The following is a 24,010-nucleotide window of genomic DNA, read 5'->3' on the forward strand; positions in this document are numbered from 1 at the left end:
TTTAACTTTTCCATATTTCTCTTTTAACTAATGCGTGAAACTGTTAAAACACCTTTAAAACTTAGTCTTTCGGACTTTAAAGTGTAAACCCACAACTTTCTTGAACAATCAATGAAAGTCGCAAAATAAAATGCACCACCATGTGACCTTACCTTTGTCAAACCACAAACATCTGAATTGACCAACTATATCAACTCTAATCTTCTATGAGGATGATGACTTCTAAAAGTAACTCTTCTTTGCTTCCCTGCTAGACAATGAGCACAATTCTTCAGTGTAGCATTCAAATCCAAAGTTGATTATTTTTCACTAAACAATTAAGCCCCTTCTCACTCATGTGACTAAGTCGTTTATGCCACAACTCAGTTGATTGACATTCACTATCACATTCAGTCTCCTCGAGAAGTAGAAGCCTACATCAAGTATAAATTTGAGCTCTTCTTTCTTCGACCCACAACCAATGAGCCTTTAGTTAGCTTCCATAATGATGACACTCGGGATTATTGTATCTCGATCTTAACTTACTTCGACTTTTATCTCTACCATTGGCATATTTGTTTATATTTCTCCCCCGTTCTCGGTAACCAATACATTAGATTATGATGTAGAACCTTAAGACCTTCTTCTAACATCTTCATTCACACACCACTCTTAGACAAATCTAAAGTAACAATACCTTATGGAGCATAATTAATGATACTTTCAGTTTGTTTTGGTCAAAACGTTACCCGATGGGCCATAGACTCATAGTATGTCCATAAATGGGATCGAATAGGTGTAAAACACTAGAAAAAGTATTATAGAAAGTGTTTAAAGTTGGGTTAAAATTGATGAATACTTGTAGGAGTATCGATACTGTAGAGAGGTTATTGATACTGTAAGGCCAGTATCGATACCAAGGGTATGGTTTGAGCTTTAAAGCAAGAGTAAGTGTAGAGGCAAGTGAGGTGTCGATATTGTAAGGCCAGTATCGATACCAAGGTCGAGAAATGGGCTTTAAGTCAAGAGAAAATATATAGGTAAGTGAGGTTTTGCACAAACTTATATTTTCTCTCTAATAAGACTACAAGTGATAACATTTATTAATGTTTAATTCAAACGTAGAAGAGAGAATAAGGCATGGTAAAATAAGACTAAGCTTGTTTGAATGCTCGAGAAAAGGACCAGGACACCCGAGTTCTTTTAAAATGACAGCAGATTCAAAGTATAGATTCAGTCTAGATATATCCTTAGGTAGGGCGCGAGGCCCTTCTGACTAACTATGTTTGTCGAGGCCTTAACGCTCTTTAGAAGAAATGGTAGGTTAGTCAGGGGTATGGTTTTCGATGTAGAGAATTTCAGGGGCCATATCCAGGGTAGACTATAGGGGTGTATGAGCTCTGAATGCAGAACCCTCAGCCGCACCATGATGTCTACCATAGAGTATAGAGTGAGTATACAAGTATCTCACTAAAGCAGAACAGAGCAGACCAGTAGAACTTATAATAGTAGACTTGATAGCTTGAGCATTTCAATGATAAACTTTTAGTATGTTTAGTTGTAAGTGTGGCTCTGAGCTAGTTAGCTCAGCTTTTAGATGTTTTCGTGGACAGGTTATAGATCCAACAGTTGGGAAGCTTTAAAGAGATCGAGGTTTAGATCCAGTGCAGAGCAGAGTACATCACAATTTCTTAAATGGCATGTATATCATGAATTCAGTTGTATTGAGTTGACACTAAAGGTCATTAACAAATTATTAAATTAAAATAGAATATTCAACTAAGGGATAAGGCTTATTAATTTGCTAGAGTTAAGGTGAATTTGACTGGTTTATAATTTAGTTCTTAATGACGTTGGCTTGATATTAATAATTTATAGTTGTGGTTGAATTTAAGATGGTTTCCCTTAGAAATCAGATTGGTTATTAATAATTTGGTAAATTTCACAATATCTGTGATATATAAATAGTCTCGTGAAGTTGAGCACAAATAATTGATTTTAAGATCATTTTTGAACATCATAAACACAGAGCAAAACTTAGCTCGAATTACATTGAACTACTTTCAAGCTAAGGATGAACACTGACATGTAACTACAAAATTCGAGTTTGCTAGTTTACAAAATTGAATTGTTTTTTGGGAATTTGTTTCAACGTGAACATCCTCATCAAGTTTTGGCTACATGAATCATGTGCCGTGCAACAATTACCGCTTAAAATTTCATATCCTCTCCATTCTAAACGCCCTCTTACACTGGACTGGGAGAAAACCAGTGATTTTCACCATTTCTTTTGCAATGGGTGTGTGAGTTTAATCATTATCGATGTGTGCAATGTGGATTCGATTTCTCTTCGATGTTTGATACCATTAGTATTAAACAAATATCAGAGACATGGACTTATGCTTACTAATGTCTTTTTTCCTTAAGGATTATTCTGATCCAACAGTGTTTGTTTGATCTTCCTACCATTACAATCCCTCACGAAGGGCTACAAAAGAGAATTAGCATTGCGATCATCCCATTCCACAGATTCCCACCACTCCTTTGGCTTTACATAAATACCAGAGAGACTGGACCAGATATCCGACATTATCAAGTTGAGGAAGATGAATAGCCATCCTGTTCAACTTGGGGCAATCTTGTATTGAAATTCCATCTACAGAATCACAAATCATCAATCCCCAACACTGCGAATGCTCTTCAATTCAGGTAGATGTTTCAACAACAGTATCCTTAATCTTGTACCGGTTCGAGAAACTCACGAAGGGCTCCAAAAGAGACTTCTCATGGGATGTTCCCATTCCACTGATTCCCACCACTTCTTTGGCTCTATACAAATAGAAAGTGATGGTCGGGCATTATCAAGTTGGGGAATTAAATGGCATCCTCTTCAACTTCGGACAGTTTAGTACCCTAATTTGTTGAAGAGAATCACAAACTATTACTCCATCCGCACTGCAATCTCTCAATTCAAGTAGAACTTCCAATGTCAGTTGCCAAAAGTGTGGAAGATAAATTCCATGATAACCATTTGTATTTCCTCCGAATAACCTCTGATGCTATGATTTCCTCCACTTCGTAACACCTCCAAACCCTAAGCTATTCAACTTAATAGTCTCGTGTTTTACGATTAAACCTAACATAAGTAAACATATTGAGTGATCTCACTGAATTAAGGAAGTGTCGTTCTCTCGTAAAGTATGAAATTCAAACATCTATATTGTAGTTATGCACATTGAGAATTTAATTATCCGTCTCATAATACATAGCAGCTCAACACTCTATTTAAACTTAATTTTGAAGTGGGTCACCTCTCTACTTTTGAATTAAAGAAGAATGCTCATAAATCACTTCAAATATTATTTATGCACTTGTATTTAAAGTGAAAAATCATGAGTACATGAGATGCAAGTTTATATACTTTATGTACCATTTCAGGGAATTGACCGGTGAAATGATTGTTGGTGTATCTATCAGAGACAATGTCATAGTCAACGCAATGCTTACATGTAATCCTGTAACGTTACATGCTTTAGGGTGGTATTTGTAACCCCCTCATATCAATGCGGATGCCCGATCCGATCTGGAGTGTCACATTTGGGCCACCGGAACGACCCACCGTAAAAATAGCAAAAATTTTAAAACTTTTCTTAAAACATGTCAAATCATAAAATGATTTATTATATTCAGAAATAAAACAGGTTTTTAAACTCAGATATAAAACAAAATACAATTACATGCCCCCTAATCACATGTACCATACTTTGCAAGCACGCCGGAAGAACTCCCTTACTAATGTTGATAGCTATACTGATACAATTCTTTTAACCTGCAATGGTAAGTAATAGAGTGAGCTTTGGAAAGCTCAGTAATACAGAACTACCAGATTATGCTACATGACATGTAGATAAATGGAAAGTCATATAATTTCCTTATTGAATCAGACGTATCCGTTGCGGAATAATTTGGGGTTCCATCAGTAGTTCATCAAGTTAAAGCCAAGAATCACAATTCTAGGAAGCATTCAAGTATGACATTTTCATCGAATAGGATGTCTAGTGTGTTCCAATCAAAATCAGTGAAAAGATATAATCTTTTAAAACCATAGTTGAACCCCCAACCAAACTCCATTATGCAGTTCCCCAGAACTGCATTCGTAGGGCTTGCCCTCAGCACACAGCAAAAAGGGAAGCCAACCTAAGGATATACCTTAGATCTACCCAAGGACATCCTTAGATCCGTAGGGTTACCTTAAGCACCAGCTAAGGGAACCAACCTAAGGATATACCTTGGGACCTACCCAAGATATCCTTAGGTCCATAGGGTTACCTTATGCACACAACAAAAGGGAACCAACCTAAGGATATACCTTGGGACCTACCCAAGATATACCTTGGGACCTACCCAAGATATCCTTAGGTCCGTAGGGTTAACTTATGCACACAGCAAAGGGAACCAACCTAAGGATATACCTTGGGACCTACCCAAGATATCCTTAGGTCCGTAGGGTTACCTTATGCACACAGCAAAGGGAACCAACCTAAGGATATGCCTTGGGGCCTACCTAAGATATCCTTAGGTCCGTAAGGACTTACAGCCGGATCAGGGTTGTGCCTCCATACTCCAGATTCCTATCCATATAAAAATCCAATAGAAATCAGTTTTATCCATAAATCGTAATACCTGGATCGTGATCCAGTAATATGTCATATCCGTGATCATGAAATAAATCGTATATCAAATTTTCACCTGTACACCATAAGTAGTCAAATGATTAACCCAAGGGAGTACCTTGGGCCTGAAAGCCTACCCAAAGATCCCCTTAGATCCGTAAGAAATTTTCAGCTTAATCAGAGCTGTACCTCCAGTCTACCCATATAATATCCCAGTAAAACAGTTCAAGTATAATCAGTGAAACATAAAACCATAATTCATAAACCAGTAGTTTCTGTGATTCCATAAATCAGAAACAATTTATATTTTCAATAAAACCATAATCATAAATCACTTACTATGTTAACATGGTTCATAAACCAGTAAATCAATACTTGTACAAAACTCATTTCAAAACATATAAAACCGTCATGTAATTCATTTGGAACACACTAGAGTATCCACGTATATTTTTCAGAGGCATTTATCGTTATCAATAAGGACAACATGAAACTCGAGCAATTTGATCGGATTCCAGGAACAAGGTTCTATTGAGGAGAATCTATTACTAACTGATCTAGCCAGACATTTAAGGTTGATATTTTAGAATCCCACTATGTTTCTATGTGCATCAAAAAAACGTTCAGGAATCTTTATTCATAATAATTCTAAATTCAGATTTACTGCGAGTGATTCCATTACCCAAACAATCAGGGGTATTCAGGAATATACTTTGAATTCATAGGATTTCAGCCCAATTGAACCAAATGAGGTATTCAGAATCTTTTCCTTCTGCGTTACTTGCGTTTTCAAACATGACCGAAGTGATTTTAGATGAAAATATAGAATCAAAGATTCAAGTCATTTACAATCTATGACTATCGATCTTATTATCAAACAACTCGAGTTACACAACTCCCAAACTGATACATGTCAACAAGTCAATTCATTATCCTTCCAGTGTATCCACTCTTTAATACCATAATACAGATCCATAGATCATCCCCATAATCATCGTTGAATAGATCTTCCAACGGTCTTTATTTCATTTCCATATTTCAACGATATCAGGAAATACGGACGTACTTGATTCATGATTCATAACCCATAAGGATAATTCATCATGTAAGTTAAATAGTGTTTTCAAACTCATCCAATCACCTATTTAATCCTCAGTCATTGAGGTTACTTAGTTCGTTTAGTAAGCAAGTCTATCTCAGTTACTTTAGAGTTTTCCAGAATAATTCAGATGTTTTTGGATTTCAAATACATGTTGTACTTCCTTTCAGTTCAATTTAGTCATATAATAAATTCATTATGGTATTTGTGGTTGATTTGTCGAACAAACGTCCAATTCTTATTATCGAATGCGACCTAGAGTTGAGTTGAGCTGAGTACTTTCAAAATTATCATCGAACCATATTTGAGAAGACGAACACGCATTCAAGTAACATCTATACATTTCAGGTATTGGCATATACACTAGCATTGATTACTCGGCTTAATATGTGATCTATAACTTTTAAGAGCAGTACTGTATCCATGTTTATTTGGATTCCTTAATTAATCCAACACTTCTACTAATTTTAGGTCATAAGGGTATTTTGGTCATTCTGGTGCTCAGTTTCATTCCATTCTTTTCAGAGCTCGAGGATATCCAATCATTTCCGAGCTTGGTAATATTCTTGAATCTTTTTCATTACAGGGGTATTCTGGTTATTTTACAGATCCGGTGTATTTCAATCATTTCCTTCCATTCTGTCTTATTATTTAATTCCAACTTATTATTTATTCCAGACCTTTCAAATAATTCTGACAAAAGAGCACCCTCGATAATTTATTCTTAACTTGGAGATTTTCAGGTCAATTGTCTTCTCAGAAGTTACCAACAGGTTATCAGAAAATTTCTGTACAAAGACATGATCTTAACAATTAAATCCGTAATTCATTGAGTTAAGTACAAATCCTCAAAGTACTTTCTCATTCAGGGTCAACTCAAGTTATTTTTACCTTTCAAGGGCATTTTCGTAATTTCTTAACCAGATGATTTCGGTATTAACTCTTAACGAGCATACTTATTATTTAGAGATCCTATGGTTAGTTGTTTCCTCGAACATTCTCTGATCTTGAAATGATTCCTTAACAGACTTCTAGTATCTTGCATAAACTCTCTTGGGGTTAAAAACCGGTTATCCATAATTTCTAAGTAAAACTAACATTTTTTATGCACATCAATATATTTATCAGATCAATGTCTTTTCAGATTTATTAATCTATTTCCAGAGACAATTCTTGTCATTTTCCAATATAAGGGTAATTTCGTAATTTTACCTAATCGAAATATTCTCATAATTTCCCATCCAAGTACCTTTAACATGTAACATTTGATGATATAAAATATAAGTTACAAATCCAGGCTGATTCCTTATCACTAACCACGTAACTTGTAATTTAATTCTAACAATCCCTCAATTTTTTTTATAAAAGTCATATGAACCATAATCAATTACTAAATTTTTTTTTACCGTATTCGGATCGAGTGTATAAATTAATTAACTACACAAATGAGACCAATATTATTTTATTCATGCATTTACCAATATCAACATGTTCCATAAAGCATAAAGAAGTAGTAAAATATTATCTCGATTTTTGTGCCATATAAATCGACCATAAAAATTTCATTCGAACGCCCTCAATCTTAAAATCAACTTCCAATAATTCCTCAGATACATATTAACAAAAATTACATCAAAACGAGGCTTAATTCTGAAAAATGAATCGAATCATGTGATTAATTAGTGAAAAACAGCTTAACAACTCAATTTCTAGTTTCCAATCTTTTTCTCAAGAACCTGAACCTTCAAATATACAAACTCAAATCCAAAATAATTTCCTTAACCATAAAAATAACTTATTAGAAATTAAATAGTAATTTAATGGCCCAATTGCTAAAACTAAAATCTTATGGACCACTATACTATTTAATTTACTAAAATCAGGGACTAAATCTAATAAATTTGAACTATTTAACTAAACATAAAATTATGTAAACACTTATGAACAAGGTTAAGTTCTCACCAATATCAAAGGACTGAGCTTGTGATTTTTCCCTTATTTTTTAACTAGCTCCCACGTGATTTTGCCTTTGAATCTCCAACAGAACATCTACAAAAATCTTTTTGATCTTTACCTTGAATCCCTTTAAAATCATTTACTTGTTTGTTATGGTCATTCACGTGTTCATCAAGAAATTCATCGAACTCCTTGGCCACTTTCTTGGCTTTAGCATTGAATCCATTGACATGGCTTACCCATGCAAGCCATGGAAGATAATCCCCCACATCCGACATACCCAACAACTCTGTAACTCTCTCAAAATCTTCTTGCTCGTATCTTCACTGTACTTTCTTCCCAAATATATTCTGCAGATAACGTTGTTCATAGTCATTAAAAAGAGCTCGCTTAGATTCACTAGTAAGCCGGAAGAGCTAGACTTTTGAACGTTTTTCACTGCTAGAGCCGTTTCTTCTTCTCTTATAGCCCGATAAGATTAAACCCTTTTGTTACTTAGAAGATTCAGTACATATACACTTCTCATCTGCCTCCAATACTCGCCTTAACGTGCGGACACGACGTCTTTGTAGTCGTAGAGAAGTATCTGAAAGAAGATGCGTTTGGGTCTGTTTACGAATGTGAGATCATGAGTTTTGGTGATCTCACGGGCAGCATCGGCGGAGGACACGACGTGTACGGGGACATTGCCGAAGTGGAGCGACATGAGAGGGCCAAATCGTCGAGCAGATAGATAATCCAAGGATTTTATCAATGCTCCTTTGCAGAGATCACTTAGCCTTGACTTGATGTTGGTCAAGAACATTGTAGCTTCATCGAACGGCTTAGAGGGTTCCTCTTTGCATCTATAAAGAACCTCACAATATGATTCCATGAATTCATCACGTTCTAGATCAGCTTCTATCTCACTGCAGCCGCTTATAGTATGGTTCTCCCAGCCAATTTTTTTCAAGAAGTGAAGCCATGTGAGAAACCAAAGAAGAAGACCCAGCGGAGTTACTTTCTTTTCCAAGAATAGCCGAGAAAGAGAGAGATAGAAAATGTTGGGTGTGGATTGCTTTTGCACTTTGCACAGGTGTTCACACGCTTTGCAACAGTGAACACTCATCATTCATATCTGATATGGTAAAGGATAATAGATATGATCCGACTTTTTTTAAACTAATTTCAGGCTTTGGTCGATACAATCCGAAAGTGAAAGTTGGAAACAATAGATTCCAGAAATGCCAATATCATAATTTAATCCAATCACACCCAATAATTTATCCACTTCTATCTAATTCATTATCCTCCATTTGTTTAATAAAATAATGGTCTAATAAAACAATTATTTTCCAACCAATTTCATATTTAATCTATAAGAAACATAACCCCTAAATTAGAGTGTTACAGTATTAGACGTCTTGAAACTTAAATTAAACGTTGATTTACAATATCTTTTTATTCACGTGGATTGATTATTCTGGATCGAGTCGGATTATACTCCTAAACAGGGAACAAAACTCTCCCACAACTGTTAATTCCTTAAAGAAGCTAAAGTTGTGCACATTTTCCTTCAGAAAACGGAAGAACATATCACTGAAACAATTACATGTTACAATTTCCAAGTACCAGTTCGCTTTGCAGCAGTCAACAAGTGCAACTCATGCAACAAATAAAAGCCACAAGCTTTGGCAAAATGCATTGCCGAACTTCTAAAGTTCCCCTTAACTGTACAACATTGTCAAATCACCTCCAATTAAATCAGTTAGGTTCTCGAATCCGGACCTTTCGCTGCCGCAAGGTCAACCGTCACGATGAACGTCGACCTGCCGGCTTCCCTTAAATACTGGATATCTCCATTCATGAGTTTTACCAAATTTCGGCTGATCAGCAAACTGATACCCTCCTCTGATGCATCTTCATCGCTTCCGAACATTTGGTTCAGCAGCGCTTCAGGTACTCCACTACCTGCGTGCGTTATCCTGAACCAAAATACATACCGAATGCCTTTTACTTTCGGCTTGACTTCATATTCAGGTGAAGTTCATTTGTTCATAATACTAAGGAATATATATACCAGTTCCGTATGCATACTACGGATCGATTAATTCAATTGTTGTGCAGGAACATTATCAGTATGAAACTACGAATGCATGTTAAAGAAAACAAATCAGTACCTGAGCTCTAAATGTGCAAGGTGAACAGATTGTCCTAGTTGATCTTTGGTCAAGTTAGCTACAACAAGAAGCTGGCCTCCTTGTGGTGTAAAATTAACCGATATCAACAAGAAGTCGGCTACGACCTGTTGAAGTCTGACACTATCTCCATATAAGGTCTCGGACATGATGTCTTCCGCCGTATCATTGACTATTCGGATGCGTTTCCCGTCACACTTTACCATCACTTGACAGATGGAAGCCATCAATACCTCATGCAGGGTGAATTCCATCATTTCGAGATCCACGTAACTGTTAAAAAATTAGAGAGAAGAAGTTAACAGGTTCATGTGATCTGTTTAATGCAGAGAACAAAAAGAGAAGTAACGTCATCCTTTTGCAGGGTATGATCATACCCGTCGATGATGGTATGCAGGTCCGAATCGTCGAGTATCTTCCTGAGCTGGTTCTGGCACAGGGTACTAGTCTGCAGAAGGCGTTTTTGTTCCGGTCCCAGCTCCGTGCCCTCCATCATTTTACTAGAAAAAACAATACCAGAGAGGGGATTATGGATCTGCTTTTTCAGATAAGCCAATGTTTTCAATCTCTTCACGGCAGTTTGCTCCGTTAATCGCTGCACATGAAGTGCTTGTTGCAGCTCATGGCTAGCAAGCTGCAAGAAACAAAAGACACCAGTGACAGCACCCTCACTGTCCAATTTCTTATTCACACATAACAAGCATTCCACATGCTTCCCGTTACGAGCAAAGAACCCGAAAGGAACTTTTTCGGACTCATTACCAGTCACAGCATTATTAAGTACAACACCAAGATTGACATAAGATTCATTGTTCTTGAGACAGCAGCACGCGTTGTGTGTCCCGAAAACCTCCCCCAGCAGCATTTTATCTATTACTTGATCTCGGTTCCACCCAGTTAACTTAGTCATTGCTGGATTCCACTCAGAGCACCAGCCAAATTCATCCATACCAAAAATTGGTGGAATCAGTGGATTTGGATTTTGCACAATTGCTTTGTAATCACCTTCGATCCGGGTAAATTTGTCCATGACAATTTTCTGACCAGTTATATCTTGTGCCACAAAACAAACCCCCACAACATTTTCATGGAGATCCCGGTTCGCACAAGCATTGACAACCAAACTAATTGGACCAGCATTGGACTTCAACCCATAAGTTTTGATCTCAAATTGGATGTTTTTTTCTTCCTTGCCTGATAAGGAGTAATTGCCACAAAATTGTTGATGATCTAACAGTGAAATAAATGGTAACAGGAAAGATAAAAGAAAAAAAAGATAGAGAATATTACATACCCTGCAATGCCAAGGACAACATTTTCTTGACTATTTCAACTGATGAATCTTCAAGAAGTGTGAGTAAATGCCTTCCAATTGCCTTATCAACTGAAAGACCAGTCAATTCGGCGATTTTCATATTCCAACCATTAACTAAGCCATCAACATCGACTGCCAAAATTGGCACGGTAGCTGTTTCGATTAAACGAACCATCTCACTTGTCACTGCCTCCAGCTCTTGCATCCCATCTATTTTGAGGTCAGTGAGCTTCGAGTATATGACATTAGTGTTTGTATCCGTCATCTCCACATCTTTGAACGCGTTCCGTAGAATAAGCTGCAAAGAATGGATTGCATCCATTTCATAGTCCTTCCATGGCAAACTCCTAGTCTTGACAACTTCAAGGAAAGCCTTGAACGATGACCTTGGGTGCATCTTCCTGTCATCATCTTTCTCACCAAGTTCATGCTTTGCACCACCCCATCTAATTTCAGCAGCAGTATGAGACCGGAACCAGAAAAGCATGTCCTTTGTGGTTATCCTCACCGCTGCCATCCCACAAACTACATCGCCAAGTCTCAAAGCCCCCGGGAACCCAGCATCATTCAAGCTATCGGTACTCAGACCCGTGGAATCCATATGATACTCGGAAAGCCACGATGCTATCTCATACAGTTGGGAATCGCTTGGAGCTAATCCTAGTTTCCATACCTTGTCCTTGTATAATAAGGCAGCCCCATCACATTTCACCAAATCCATTATATTTGGACTCTGTGATACGATACCCACGGGTGCATCACGCATTAGCATATCACACAAAAGGGTCTGCGTACGAAGGATATTCTTCTCCATCATTTGACTTTCCAACTCTAACTCCTTATTGACATGGATGCCAAATACTTGAGCAAGAAACTCACAGGCATACCTGAGAGGGAATGGAACAAACCTAGGAGTAGTGTTATGGCATACTACCAAACCCCACAATCTTTTTCGCTTTTGTTGTGAGGAATCAGTGTTATCACCCTCTTCATCTCCATCATTGGTGATGACAGCCATAACCAGAGAAGCAATGGAATTCATGTTCTCCATGTACTGTAAATGGCAGCTGTGAGGAGCCCTCAGGGTTGAACCACAAAACGTTAGGTCAAAAGGAAGCTCATCATCTTGATATACTTTTACATGTTTCGCTCGACAATCGACAATCATACGAACTTTATTCTTCATAAACAAAAATCTAGCAGCCTGAGGGATGTCAGTGGCTGGATAATGCAAACCTAAATATGGCTCTAGGCCAGGCTTTGTTATCTCAGAAACTACTTCCCCATGGTCATCATCATGGAATTTATAGGCCATCACCCTGTCATAACCAGTGAGCTCGAAAACCTCCTGCACCATCGTATCGCAGAGCCTCTCCATGCTCCCACTATGAAGAGACTGCAAGCGAGTAATTGCCTTTGCTGCTAGCTTGTACGACTGCAAGGCTCCCGCTGCAGTCATGGGGACTTCATAGGGCTTCACAGGTTCAAAATCAATGATTAAGCTCCCTGTTACCCTATGGACTATTGCATAAAAGGGCTTCCCGGAAGTCTTGCAATGGACCAAGATCGGATTCAAAAGAGAAACCTCCCCAATTCCTAGGGCCTTCAGCAATGCAGAGGAACTTGGAGCAGTAAAAATAGTTTTTATGTCAGTTCCAATGCCGAGAACCGGGTAGTCCCCAACACTCGGGACTGCATGACTAACCATGGTCAACATTTCAGGGGCATTCTCACTATATGCTATGACCTTGTAAGTTTTCTCATCTAAGGCTAGCAAGCACCCAAAGGGTTGGATAAACTTGCCTTTCTGTATATTATGGAGATATGCTGTGGTAACCTTGTCTGACCTTGGTTGCCGGTCTCCACTTACACGCACTGAACTCGAATAGTCGAAGGAGCTACTGGACTCCTCAAATTCTGCATGGAGTTTTGCATCTACAGTGGTTTGAGCGATAACTCGAGCATTGTGCCTTGATCTCCCAGAGTTGTTAGATGAGTGGCTTTGCCTCGACAAAGACATTTTCTCCTGATACTCGTTATAAAGCAGAGAAAGGACATCTCTATGAATAACAACTACGAGAAAAGAAATCTATACTATGGAAGCAAAAAACAAGTATCGACATGGTTTGCAAACAATTTGAGATAAGAAAACTTACACTCTATTTAGTTGATGTTTTTGCTAGTTTCCCTTCACTATCTATTAAGCAAACAATTTGAGATAAGAAAACTTACACTCTATTTAGTTGATGTTTTTGCTAGTTTCCCTTCACTATCTATTAATTTTTAGTTTCTGTATTTGCTGTCTATTCATTTTTCAGATTCTTTCAAAAGGGTCAAGAAAGCGGACAGGGATGGACCGAGGGTGGCTGGGGTTGTCGTCCATAAAAATTTCTAATTATCATATATTTTAGATTTTTTCTTTATATTTCTATTGATAATTTGTTTTCGCCCTCCTAAAATTTTATAAGTTCATCCCTCCTACAATTTTAAAAGTTCACCCTCTAACATAAAATCCTGCATACGTCCCACAAGCTGAGACCATAAAGGTTGAGAATGTTGAAATCTAAACCTGTAAACAACCCAGATTTTCCTATAGCATTAGAGAAAGAAATTCGGGGAACAATGATTTCTTTTTTCCATTCTTTGAGAAAAAGGTAGGATATGATTAAATTTAGAGAGTCAATGAAGGATTTTGGTTTCTAGACATAAAAATCATGTCCTTTCCATCAATAACTACAGCTTTATGAAGAGACCAAATTACTCAAAGTTCCAGACTTTCAGTTTCTATGATCCATAGTTCAAAATTCAATAACTCATCAGACATGGTAAAGAAATGGTAAAGAGAACAAACTAGCCATTGTAAAACAATCATCCCATCTGAATTTTAAATTGTGGTCAGTTATCAAATTAATGGTGAAGGTATAGACCGAAACTGTTATTTTACAATCATAATATTCGTAATGACAGCAATAATACCGATGCAACCAAAAATACGATGGTAACTATAATTTAAATCTCTTATCCCAATAGCTATTAAGCTTGAAAGCTGAAAAAGTAGCACTTCAATTTAGCTAAAATAACTAACCTTTTGGTCGATAAACAGCAGAGGAAATGCAAAGGGCAGCTGTTATCTGTGACTGTGACGATGAGTTGAAGAACCAGTTCGAAGAAGAAGTTGGAAATAAGAATCCCAAACTCGTGCAGCAAACCCAGAATCCATCACCAATCGAAATATAAGAACAAAACCCCAAAAAAAGAATAATAAAAAAACTCGACAACCGCCTTGAAAGACTAGCAGCACTTTACCATCACCAGCTAGCAGGGACCACCATGATAACATAAAATAATGCTATAATAAAGTATTCCCCATGGTCGCATTGCAAGATTTCGGTTTTATAATAATAAAAAAAGAAGAATGGGTTTCCCAATCAAGGATAACAGTGGCAGTTAAGTTATGATTGGCTTTCTATATCTGTTTATTTATTGAAGTATTGTCCTGGGCACAAGCTTCTGTCTTCTTATTCAATAAAAAGAGATTTACTTTCCGATTAAAAACAAAAACTTTATATTAAACTAAGTTTGATAATGTCAATCAAGATCAATCTCCATTCATTTTTATTTGCATCTGATGAAAATAAGAACAAAAAACAAGGGTTAGTGGTCACATGGGAATAGAAAGATTTCGGGGGCATACCAGATTCCAATGAAGAGATAGGAATTGTTGGGTGGGTCCATCATCAATGGGTAGTTCCCACTTTTCTCCTAACCCTATCCCTTTATCCGTTCTCCAACGTGGAAGATGGACGATACTCTTTGCGGTTGTCATCTTCAACGCCATCATTTATGTCGGCTCCATTCCCTTTCCTTTTAACGAAGAAAGCTCCATGGCATTGATTCCAATCTCACCATAAGCCCATATTCAAAATTTGGATAAAGTACATAAATGGTCCCCGGATATAATATTTTGCTTTATTAAATCCCTTAACTATTAAAAGCTATAAAATAGTTATTTGACTATTAATTATGTTCTAAACTCATCTTTTTCTATTAAAAAAATTAGCGATTGTTTAAGCTAGACGTTAACATGATGTCTGGGATATGATGTTGTTTGAAATTGAGATTAAATTTTATCATATCACAGTCAACAGGTTAACGTTCAACTCAAAATATCATCCATTTTTTAACAGAAAAGGGTGAGTTTGGAACATAATGAATAGTTAGCTTACCATTTTGTAATTTAATAGACGCGAGACTCAACAAAGTAACATTCTATGGTCGGAGGATAATTTTGTAACTTTTAATAGTCGAGAGACTTAAAAAAATAATACCCTATAATCGGGGACCATTTGTATACTTTACCCTTAAATTTTGGGTACTATTTTATGTTGAAATATATTTTGATATAACAATTTATGGCAAAATGTTTTTGGACTTAAATTGAATTTATTCAAAGTTCTCAAAGTTTTTAAAAATAATTCGAAGTCCTTAAAAGTAGATTTGAGCACAAAATGATTTTTTGGACAAGAAATATCGATATTGTTCATATGGTATCGATATCAAATGTAAGAGAAGTATCGATACTCACTGGGTAGTATCGATACTACCAGCATTGCTCAAATTTCAGAATGTAAAAATGGTACCGATATTATTTTATATAGTAGTATCGATATCATAGACATAGTATTGATACCATCAGGCCCAACAACTAGTTTTTCATAGCCGAAAGCTAAAGCAATGACTCGATTCTAAGTCGTGAGAATCGAAAAGCACATCATACCCTCAAGGGTTACGTTTTCAATTTTTCAGAAATCAAGGATCGGAAATCGACCATCCTTTTACAATTAAAGTAATTTCATTTCAAAAAGTGCATGTTGAAATTGAATTTCAGTTTCGATTAATAGTTGGGAGGAAGGATCGGCCTATGGCACATTCGACTTCCTATGAACACACTTAGCAGCGGTCTGCTAAGGGAAACTGAAATCGGATTAGATTCTCAATTGACACGATAGAATCCGAGTTGGATTTTTCAGAACTTAAAAACATTGAATTAGAAAGCGATTGTTGCAATTAATTCAAAAAAGAGTTGAGATCTAAAAAATTGATTTTAGATTATCGGTTCATTTGAGATAAGAACAAGTTATAGAGGTTGGACCCTATAGACTGTAACCGGCGTGAGCCCGAAGGTAAAATCCTATTCAATGATCGATTTGAATAGAGGCATAAGCTTTAACCCAAGGCTTATTTAATCATATTGAATCTCCGTCTTTAATTTCATTTTTACTTTCTTTTATTTATTTAATTGTTTTCATCTTTAAACACTTCAATTTCTCATCAAACCCCCTTTTATTGTCCTTTATATCACGCCTAAATCGGAATCAAGAGCGAGAAATTCATCAGTCTCCTAATCCCTGTGGATCGATCCTTACTCTCCCTATACTATTCTTTATTTAATTTTATTTTGAGATTACGGCTATTTTTATTTTGATATTAGAACCAAGGTGCGCCAATTGACAAAGTAGCCAACAACATACATGAATGAAATGCCCCAATAGGCCGTCAACTGCAAAACAGGTAGTGTAAGCACCTTGAGCCAATAAGTCCATCATCCACATCGTGTTAGTGCACTCTTAACCCCGTCAGATTCGGATTTACACCAATTTAAACCCCAGTACCTATGTGTAAGACAGTCTTACTTTGCACTCATGTATATAAGCACCTCTCATACCTATCTAACCAATATGGAATACAAGCTTTTTATTTTTCTCAGCATAACTTACAAATAACTTATTTTGAACATTGATCTCCCATTCATTAATTAATTATTATTTTATTGAATTGCTCAAATGTGTAATTATAAATTATGTACGTAGTTATGTATGTTATATGTAAACATGTGTAAAAAAATACAGATGTTTGCATTTATTCTTTATTTGTTGTTATCGTAATCGTAATATGAATATGTATAATTTACCAATGTATATTGAAATGACATTCATCATGTATGTTGTATTGCAATTACCAAATAATATAAGTTGATGTATTCTTATCGGATGGTAAATTCTAATGACCGAATAATAGGTTGGTGCATCCTTATCGAAAGGTAAAGTCCAATAATTAAATTACATGCGGGTGCATCCTTGTGGGATGATAGTGTCTAATGATCGAGTAATCATATGGAGATGTAAACGAGACAATTTATTGGATTGCATGCATGTTATATTTGATATATGAATGTGTCATGTACAGTGAATAGTGTATAATATGTTGTTTGACTTGTACTTGGAGGATTCATTGAGGTCTATAGCTCACCCTGTTAGTCTTTTTTTTTTCTAGATTTTCTTGTTCGATAAGATTATTTTGGTATTTAGAGGATCGACTAACGACATTTTTCAATCGACACAATATAATTATTACCAAATTTTCATTATATTTTAAATTTTTTTTATCGGATTATGATATATTTTGTATTTAAAGTCTTGAGATATTATTTTAGAACTTTTACTATAATTTTAGCATGCATTACTTTATAAATTATGGAGTTTTACTATTATTTATTCATGATTTTATTAGCTGTTGTTTATATATTTTACCATCTACTTCAATAACTATTGATATTTCTTGAAAGGATTATGTTTTATGGATTCTTATCAGTGTGATCTCCAAAATTTAGGCGTAATGTCTAAGTCGGGTCTAGGAGATTATTATATATTCATATAAAATATTAAATATTAAATATGACATTAATCCTATTAATACTTTGTGTTATATAGATTTAGATATATTTATAATTTATATCTTGGTTAAATTCGTATTATTTTTTATGCTATATTATATTTAAATTATTATTTTAAAATTGTCTAATAATTCATCTAGAAACATTTCAATTGAGTTCAATTCGATTATTTGATTTATGTTTGGATTCTAGCCTTGTCATGTCCCACTCCCGTCATGACCTATTAATACCAATGGTATGTACAAACGCAGGGTGACAAGCGATAAAACAAAGGAGTGGCTCCCATTTATAGGATAACACCACAAAATAACAAAAAAAAAAAGGATAACACTTTCGTCCCCTTAATTTTTTAAGTTCGTCTCTTAAAATAAAATATTATGTCCGTTCTTCCCTCGCTCGTGGTTACCTTCCCTGTAAGCATGCGTGAAGGGCGAGCCACAAGAAACCATCGACTGCAGAAAAGGTAGAGTAGAAGTGGTACAAGAACTATGACCCGAGCATGGTCCACTTGCTGATATCCTTAGCGATTGGTGTAAATTGAATGTTTAAACTTCATATATACGACTCATTAAAATCTGCTAAACAAAATCTCCCATGTGGTACGATGCAGCAGTTCAATGTTTTAGCCTGATGTCAAAACGGCATTGTCATTTACTAACCTGAACAACAGCACCGCAATCTATGTTTACGGTTTTCTATCAATGTTTTCACGATTAAATTGAACTTGTATAGTATGAAAAACCATTAAGGCGTCCAATTTGCTGGAACACCCGGAGTCCTACTCTCAACAATTTGACAGATATTATTTTAATTACAATATTATGTTGAAAAAATAGTCGATGTATGTATGGAAATTATTTTAATTTTTATAACTGGAACGAGCTTGAAAACCAGTTTCCAAAATCTTCACAATCTGGTCCATTGTTGGCCGAATGTCTTATATAGAATGACAGCAAAGAACAGCAACTAAAACATATTGCTCCATCACTTCCGGTGATCCTATCTCCGGCATGTCTTGCTCGACGACGTCTAATGCCCTCCCTTGTTCCACAAGCTCGGTTAATTTGCCGTACAAGGCATATTCCGGAGCAACATAGCCTAGAGTTCCTGCTACCGTCGTGCTTAAATGCGTCGTTCCCTCGGACTTGATCTTTGCCAAGCCGAAATCCGTGACTTTCGGCTCGAATGTCTCATCCAGAAGTATATTACTAGCTTTGATATCTCTGAGAATGATGGCAAGGTGAACCCCATGGTGCCAATAAGCTAAGACTCTAGCTGTACCGAGGGCAATCTTCAGACGAATAGGCCAGCTAAGTTTCTTCTTCCCCAATCCGAAAAATGGTCGTAGAGGCTTCCGTTACACAACAAATCGCAAACGATGAGCCTTTGATGCCCTTCCAGTGGCACCGTTGCAGTGCAGAAGCCTCTCAATCCAACAAGATTGACATGTCTTACACTTGCAATGACTTCTACTTCATGTACAAAGTTTGCATCTCCGACGACCAACAATTCTTCAACCTTTTAATCGAAACTTCGGATCCGTCCGGTTGTATCCCTCTGTAAACATTCCCATATCTTCCCATTCCAATAATGTTCTCTCTGGAGAAATTCTTTGTAGCATTCTTTATCTCCTTAATTTTGAACTTTTTAAGACTTGTACTTCTACTACACAGTCCGAATCCGAAAACCAAACTAGTCTCATCTGTATCCGAATCATTCTTCGCTTCTACATTTTTTCGACATCTTCTCATCATAAGGAGCAGAACAGCAGAAAAAGCCCCAAGTACACCAACGACAGAACCAGCCGTCACCCCTGGAATTTCACTTCGGTAGTGACCACGGCTTGGCCTCGATCTCTCTTGTTTAGATGCTATGGAAAACAAACACTGAGCGGTTGCTCTATCAGTAGGACCAAAATGGTTAACAAATGCAGCCGTATACATATTAGGGTACCCCGAACAAGACGAGATATTCCGTACAGCATCGTCATTGATGCCTTCGAGGAAAACTTCCCCAACTATGAGCAACTTTCTAGTACACGATCCACATGTAAAACTATCATCCAGAGACTGAGTACAGTAATATCTCAATTGGTACAATATTGCACTAGGAATTACGCTCTCAAACTGTGCTCTAGATGTTACATTCATGCAGGTTTCGGAAATCCATTCCGCCTTATATCCGCAAGAAGTTTCGATATCGAAATCGGTTACAAACTCACCTAAAAGAACCCGGTAGGACTCCCGGCACGCCTCGGAAGTGTTGGGAGGGGGAACGAAGTACTCACTCGTCTGGAGATACTCGGACCGGACCAAATCGATCCCTTCCATGATGTTTCAACACTGTGTGGAACATGCAGGGTCTCTATTAACAAATTTCTTGAGGATGTCAAAGTTGAGTGGACAGGAGGCATTCACCAGGGGTTCATTTGAGAGCTTTAGGCAATATGAAGGTGACATATTGATCTCAAAAGAGGTTAAGATTGATACTAATGCAAACAAAGTGAACTGAGACGAGGACATTGAAGAGAAATGGAAGGAGATTTCATTCTTTTCACTTGAATTGATCAGAACAATAACTTCATCATCAAGCTTTTATTGGATACTTTGGCCGGTTTTGGCTGCTTGTAAAGGGCGGCAATGGAGAACTTGGAATCAGTCTAACTGTGCATGTGAGTTTTAGGTAGAGGTTGAAATAAAGAAATCCCAACAATTTGACAAAATATAGCTTAAAGGTAACTTTTGGCCTCATCTTAAACCAAGGTTAAATATCCCGACGTTTGTATAATATTCGTTCATTAAGTTATATAGACGAGTACTAACAAAATTTTTGTGTTCATTTAATAAATGAACAAGCACGCACAGAGGTATGTTCGATTCGTTTATATTCATGAACATACTTATTTATTGACTCGTTTATAAGTTCATATATTGACTCGTTTATTAGCTCATTTATTCGGTTCTCCTTTTTCTTTTACTTTTTTACATTTTAATATTGGTGATAGTAAGGGTTACATTGAACATAAGGTGAAGTTTGGAGTTCAAACTATGAAATCCACTAAGGAACTTAAAGGCTAGTTGTGTAATTTCATCATTTTTTTTTTACAAACATTAAATGAAAGGTAAACGAAGGTGTTTTCAAACGCTAAGCAAACGAACATGTTCGCAAACACTGAACGTACAAATATGAACATTTTCAAAAATAAACAAATAAATATGAATACAAATATAATTTTATTTGTTCAAACTCGATTCATTCACACTCCTACTCATACCCATATTATTTGATCAACAAAAAATTGTATTCTCATAGGATATAATGGACAAGTATCTCTTTTTTTAATTAAAAAAATAAGTACTTGGAAAATATACAGTTAAAGTATTTATATTTGGCCAGTTGATCATTTCTCACGGTGTATGTTTTGACTTGGGGGAACTTGTAAATTGTAATATTATGTTGACAGAAAGGCCAATGGTTTGCTCAAAGGAAGTGGAAAATAAGGAAGAAAGACAAGATGACAAGGCAGAAAACATCAAAAATCAAACATGCAAGACATGGAACTTGTCTTGATGTATAAAATGTTGTTAAAGTCAATATGATTTCTTGTAAAAGACCAGGTCAAATATGTTGTCTTTATTAAGACGATCAGTAAGAACTTTGTCATATATGAAAAGAACTAATTTCTGTGATGGAAAAGAAATGGTCTCGGGATCACATTATTAGGTCTTCCCTTCCATTTTTGTTTCCTTCTCCAACTAAACCAGACCACCATGACTGTCATCATCAAGCCAAGAACAGCGCCTATCGGATCGAGTCGCGCAAAGAATAGCTTTCTTTGCAGTGCCTGAATCAGTCAACTTCAAGACAATTCAAGATGAGAACAACCCAGATTTTGTGGTTGAAGTGGTGACCCTTTTCTTTGAAGATTCTGAAAAGCTTCTCGATGGACTGACAAATTCTCTGTGAGGGTTTTGCTTTACAATTTTCATGTATTTTCTCAATTTCTTACTGTGGTTTCATTGTTTCTTTCTGATCTTCATGTATAGAGAGCAGCCAATCGTCGATTTCGAAAGTGTTGATGCTCATGTTCACCAGTTCAAAGGTAGTAGCTCCAGGTAATTTTTTCTCTCTCAATCTTTTAACTTCAGTTACTAATTTTAGCTTCAGATGAGATCATTATATTGTTTGGTAAACAACTTTTACAATGGTTAAAGCCAAATTTGTACCAACCTATGGTTAAAAAAAACTACATTCTGTAGTCATCAATTTTCACCTATTGTAAGATAGGGGTTCCACCACATGGAAGAAGCTTATGAATTACATCAATTTTACATGCAATTTTTTCTTCACGTGTACTTTCATGGTAAAATGTTCTCAAATTGACAGCATTGGTGCTAAGAGAGTTCAGAAAGCCTGCATTGCGTTCCGCCACTACTGTGAGGAGCAGAATGTCGAAGGGTGAGTTTATTGTATGCCTTAGATTATTACATTTCATTGAAAAGTTTCGAGTTTTGATGGTCTTATGTAGGTGTATTAAATGTCTGCAACAACTGAGGCATGAGTATTCTCTTGAGAAAACCAAGCTTGAATATATGTTCCAGGTAATTTTCTTTCTATCCAAACGTGTTTTAATCCTTTGTTAACTCCATGGATTGATTTCCCATTTTATTTTCTGCAGCTTGAACGACAGATCTTGTCTGCTGCAGGTTCGATTCCTATGTAATAGTCGTCTTCGAAGAGACATATAAATCTGCAGAGAAAGAACATGGGACCAAATATGATATTTTGGCGTTGTAGAAAATTTTATTTTCTTTATCTTTGTTGTTTTTCGATTATTGCAGTTTTAGTAGGGTACATACCCTATTGAAGGGCTCTATCTATTTTCGAACTTAAGCTTGTATCATATCTCCAGTGTATGAACAATGACAAAGAATGTGAATAAAAGCCTTCCATCTGTTTCCTCCAAAGTGCTTTTTCTGGTTTTAATTTTTTGATTTCATGATCAAAACAATTATGTATCTGTTTAAGAACAACATACGAACGAATGAAACGAAGATCGAGTTTTGAGACCTTAAATTCTATTACATCAAAGATGTTAGCATTGCAGAGGCTTTAATAGGGATCTGAAAAGGGTGACATCAAACTAGTTTGCAATCATTTTCCATTAAAAATGAGCAACATTTACAGCAAATCTGGACTTCTTTTGTTTCATTTCGGCATGTCTCCGAAGCCAAAAATTAATGTCTAAGTAACCTCTTTCATGTTTGTACTAATCCAACGGTAACCATTAAAGTTTAATCCTCTCTAACAAGGGTTCATACATGTCTAGGATCATTTTAGCAAAACATGAAGTGAAATTTTGCAGTATGTGGAGTTAAATTTTATGAACTTTCATCAATATAACCTTCACTTCAGACAAAGAAGAAAAATAATGAAAATTTCCCCAGCAGTTTGCTAATTATTAATTATCAAAATCAATTTGATTAGTCCCCCCTACAACTGAAGAGCACAGATTCCTCATGAGTTTGTTGAAACAACTATTCTTATCAACAAATACCTGCTAAACTGTTCCTTTTTTACACCAACTCTGAAAAATGTCAGAAAAAATGATAATATTGTATGTATGTATGTGGATGGAGATCTTCAAAGGAAAGAAACAAATGCATTGGCCAAATAAACATTATCACCGACCATTCAGTGTTGCATACAGTATATATGATTATAAATTAGTGGTTACTGTTGCATTTTAGCCATTGAAAATGGAGTGGAAACCCCACTTTGTTGGGGTGATTTCTATCAAAAAAGTCCAAAAATGTGTTTATAATCACCCTTCGGTACTCATCTCTCCATCACATTCATTGAACATAATTATTTTATCAGGTCAAACTGTTCTTTTTCACATGAGTGGAATGCCCCCCCCCCCACACACTTTGATTAGTTTGCTGGTAATCTTGCAAGTAAAGCCAAAATACATGCTGTAATGACAGAATATCAAATGGTTTTCTTTTCATCTTTTCATAGTATTTTATAGGAATCGGCACCCAACCGAGTCACCGACCATGTTCTGCAATGTTTTTC

At 36.2% G+C, this 24,010-nt stretch overlaps 2 protein-coding genes and 1 pseudogene across 3 annotated transcripts; 1 reads left to right on the forward strand and 2 right to left on the reverse strand.

Annotated features, from left to right (window-relative positions):
• Window positions 1-9,381: 9,381 nt before the first annotated feature.
• On the reverse strand, window positions 9,382-14,587 carry LOC120163966 (phytochrome A-like). Of its 2 annotated transcripts, none has more exons than XM_039173759.1 (5): window positions 14,285-14,587; window positions 11,179-13,225; window positions 10,262-11,078; window positions 9,867-10,157; window positions 9,382-9,671 (listed from the first exon to the last, which is right to left on the reverse strand). In XM_039173759.1, the coding sequence occupies exons 2-5, from the start codon at window positions 13,217-13,219 to the stop codon at window positions 9,455-9,457; spliced, it is 3,366 nt and encodes a 1,121-aa protein (XP_039029690.1). In that variant the 5' UTR covers window positions 13,220-13,225; window positions 14,285-14,587; the 3' UTR covers window positions 9,382-9,454. The 2 variants fall into 2 exon arrangements, with proteins under 2 accessions (XP_039029690.1, XP_039029689.1); XM_039173758.1 differs by having other exon boundaries at window positions 11,179-13,231.
• Window positions 14,588-18,791: 4,204 nt separating this feature from the next.
• Window positions 18,792-20,454, reverse strand: LOC120163946 (annotated as a pseudogene).
• Window positions 20,455-21,959: 1,505 nt separating this feature from the next.
• LOC120163951 (histidine-containing phosphotransfer protein 1-like) lies at window positions 21,960-22,778 on the forward strand. The gene is made up of 4 exons (XM_039173746.1): window positions 21,960-22,047; window positions 22,319-22,390; window positions 22,461-22,533; window positions 22,611-22,778. Exons 1-4 carry the CDS (start codon window positions 21,971-21,973, stop codon window positions 22,653-22,655), a joined length of 267 nt encoding a protein of 88 aa, XP_039029677.1. The 5' UTR covers window positions 21,960-21,970; the 3' UTR covers window positions 22,656-22,778.
• Window positions 22,779-24,010: the final 1,232 nt, after the last annotated feature.

This window comes from Hibiscus syriacus, unplaced genomic scaffold (genome assembly GCF_006381635.1).
Source record: "Hibiscus syriacus cultivar Baekdansim isolate YM2019G1 unplaced genomic scaffold, ASM638163v2 tig00111503_pilon, whole genome shotgun sequence".
NCBI classification, from domain to species: Eukaryota; Viridiplantae; Streptophyta; class Magnoliopsida; order Malvales; family Malvaceae; genus Hibiscus; species Hibiscus syriacus.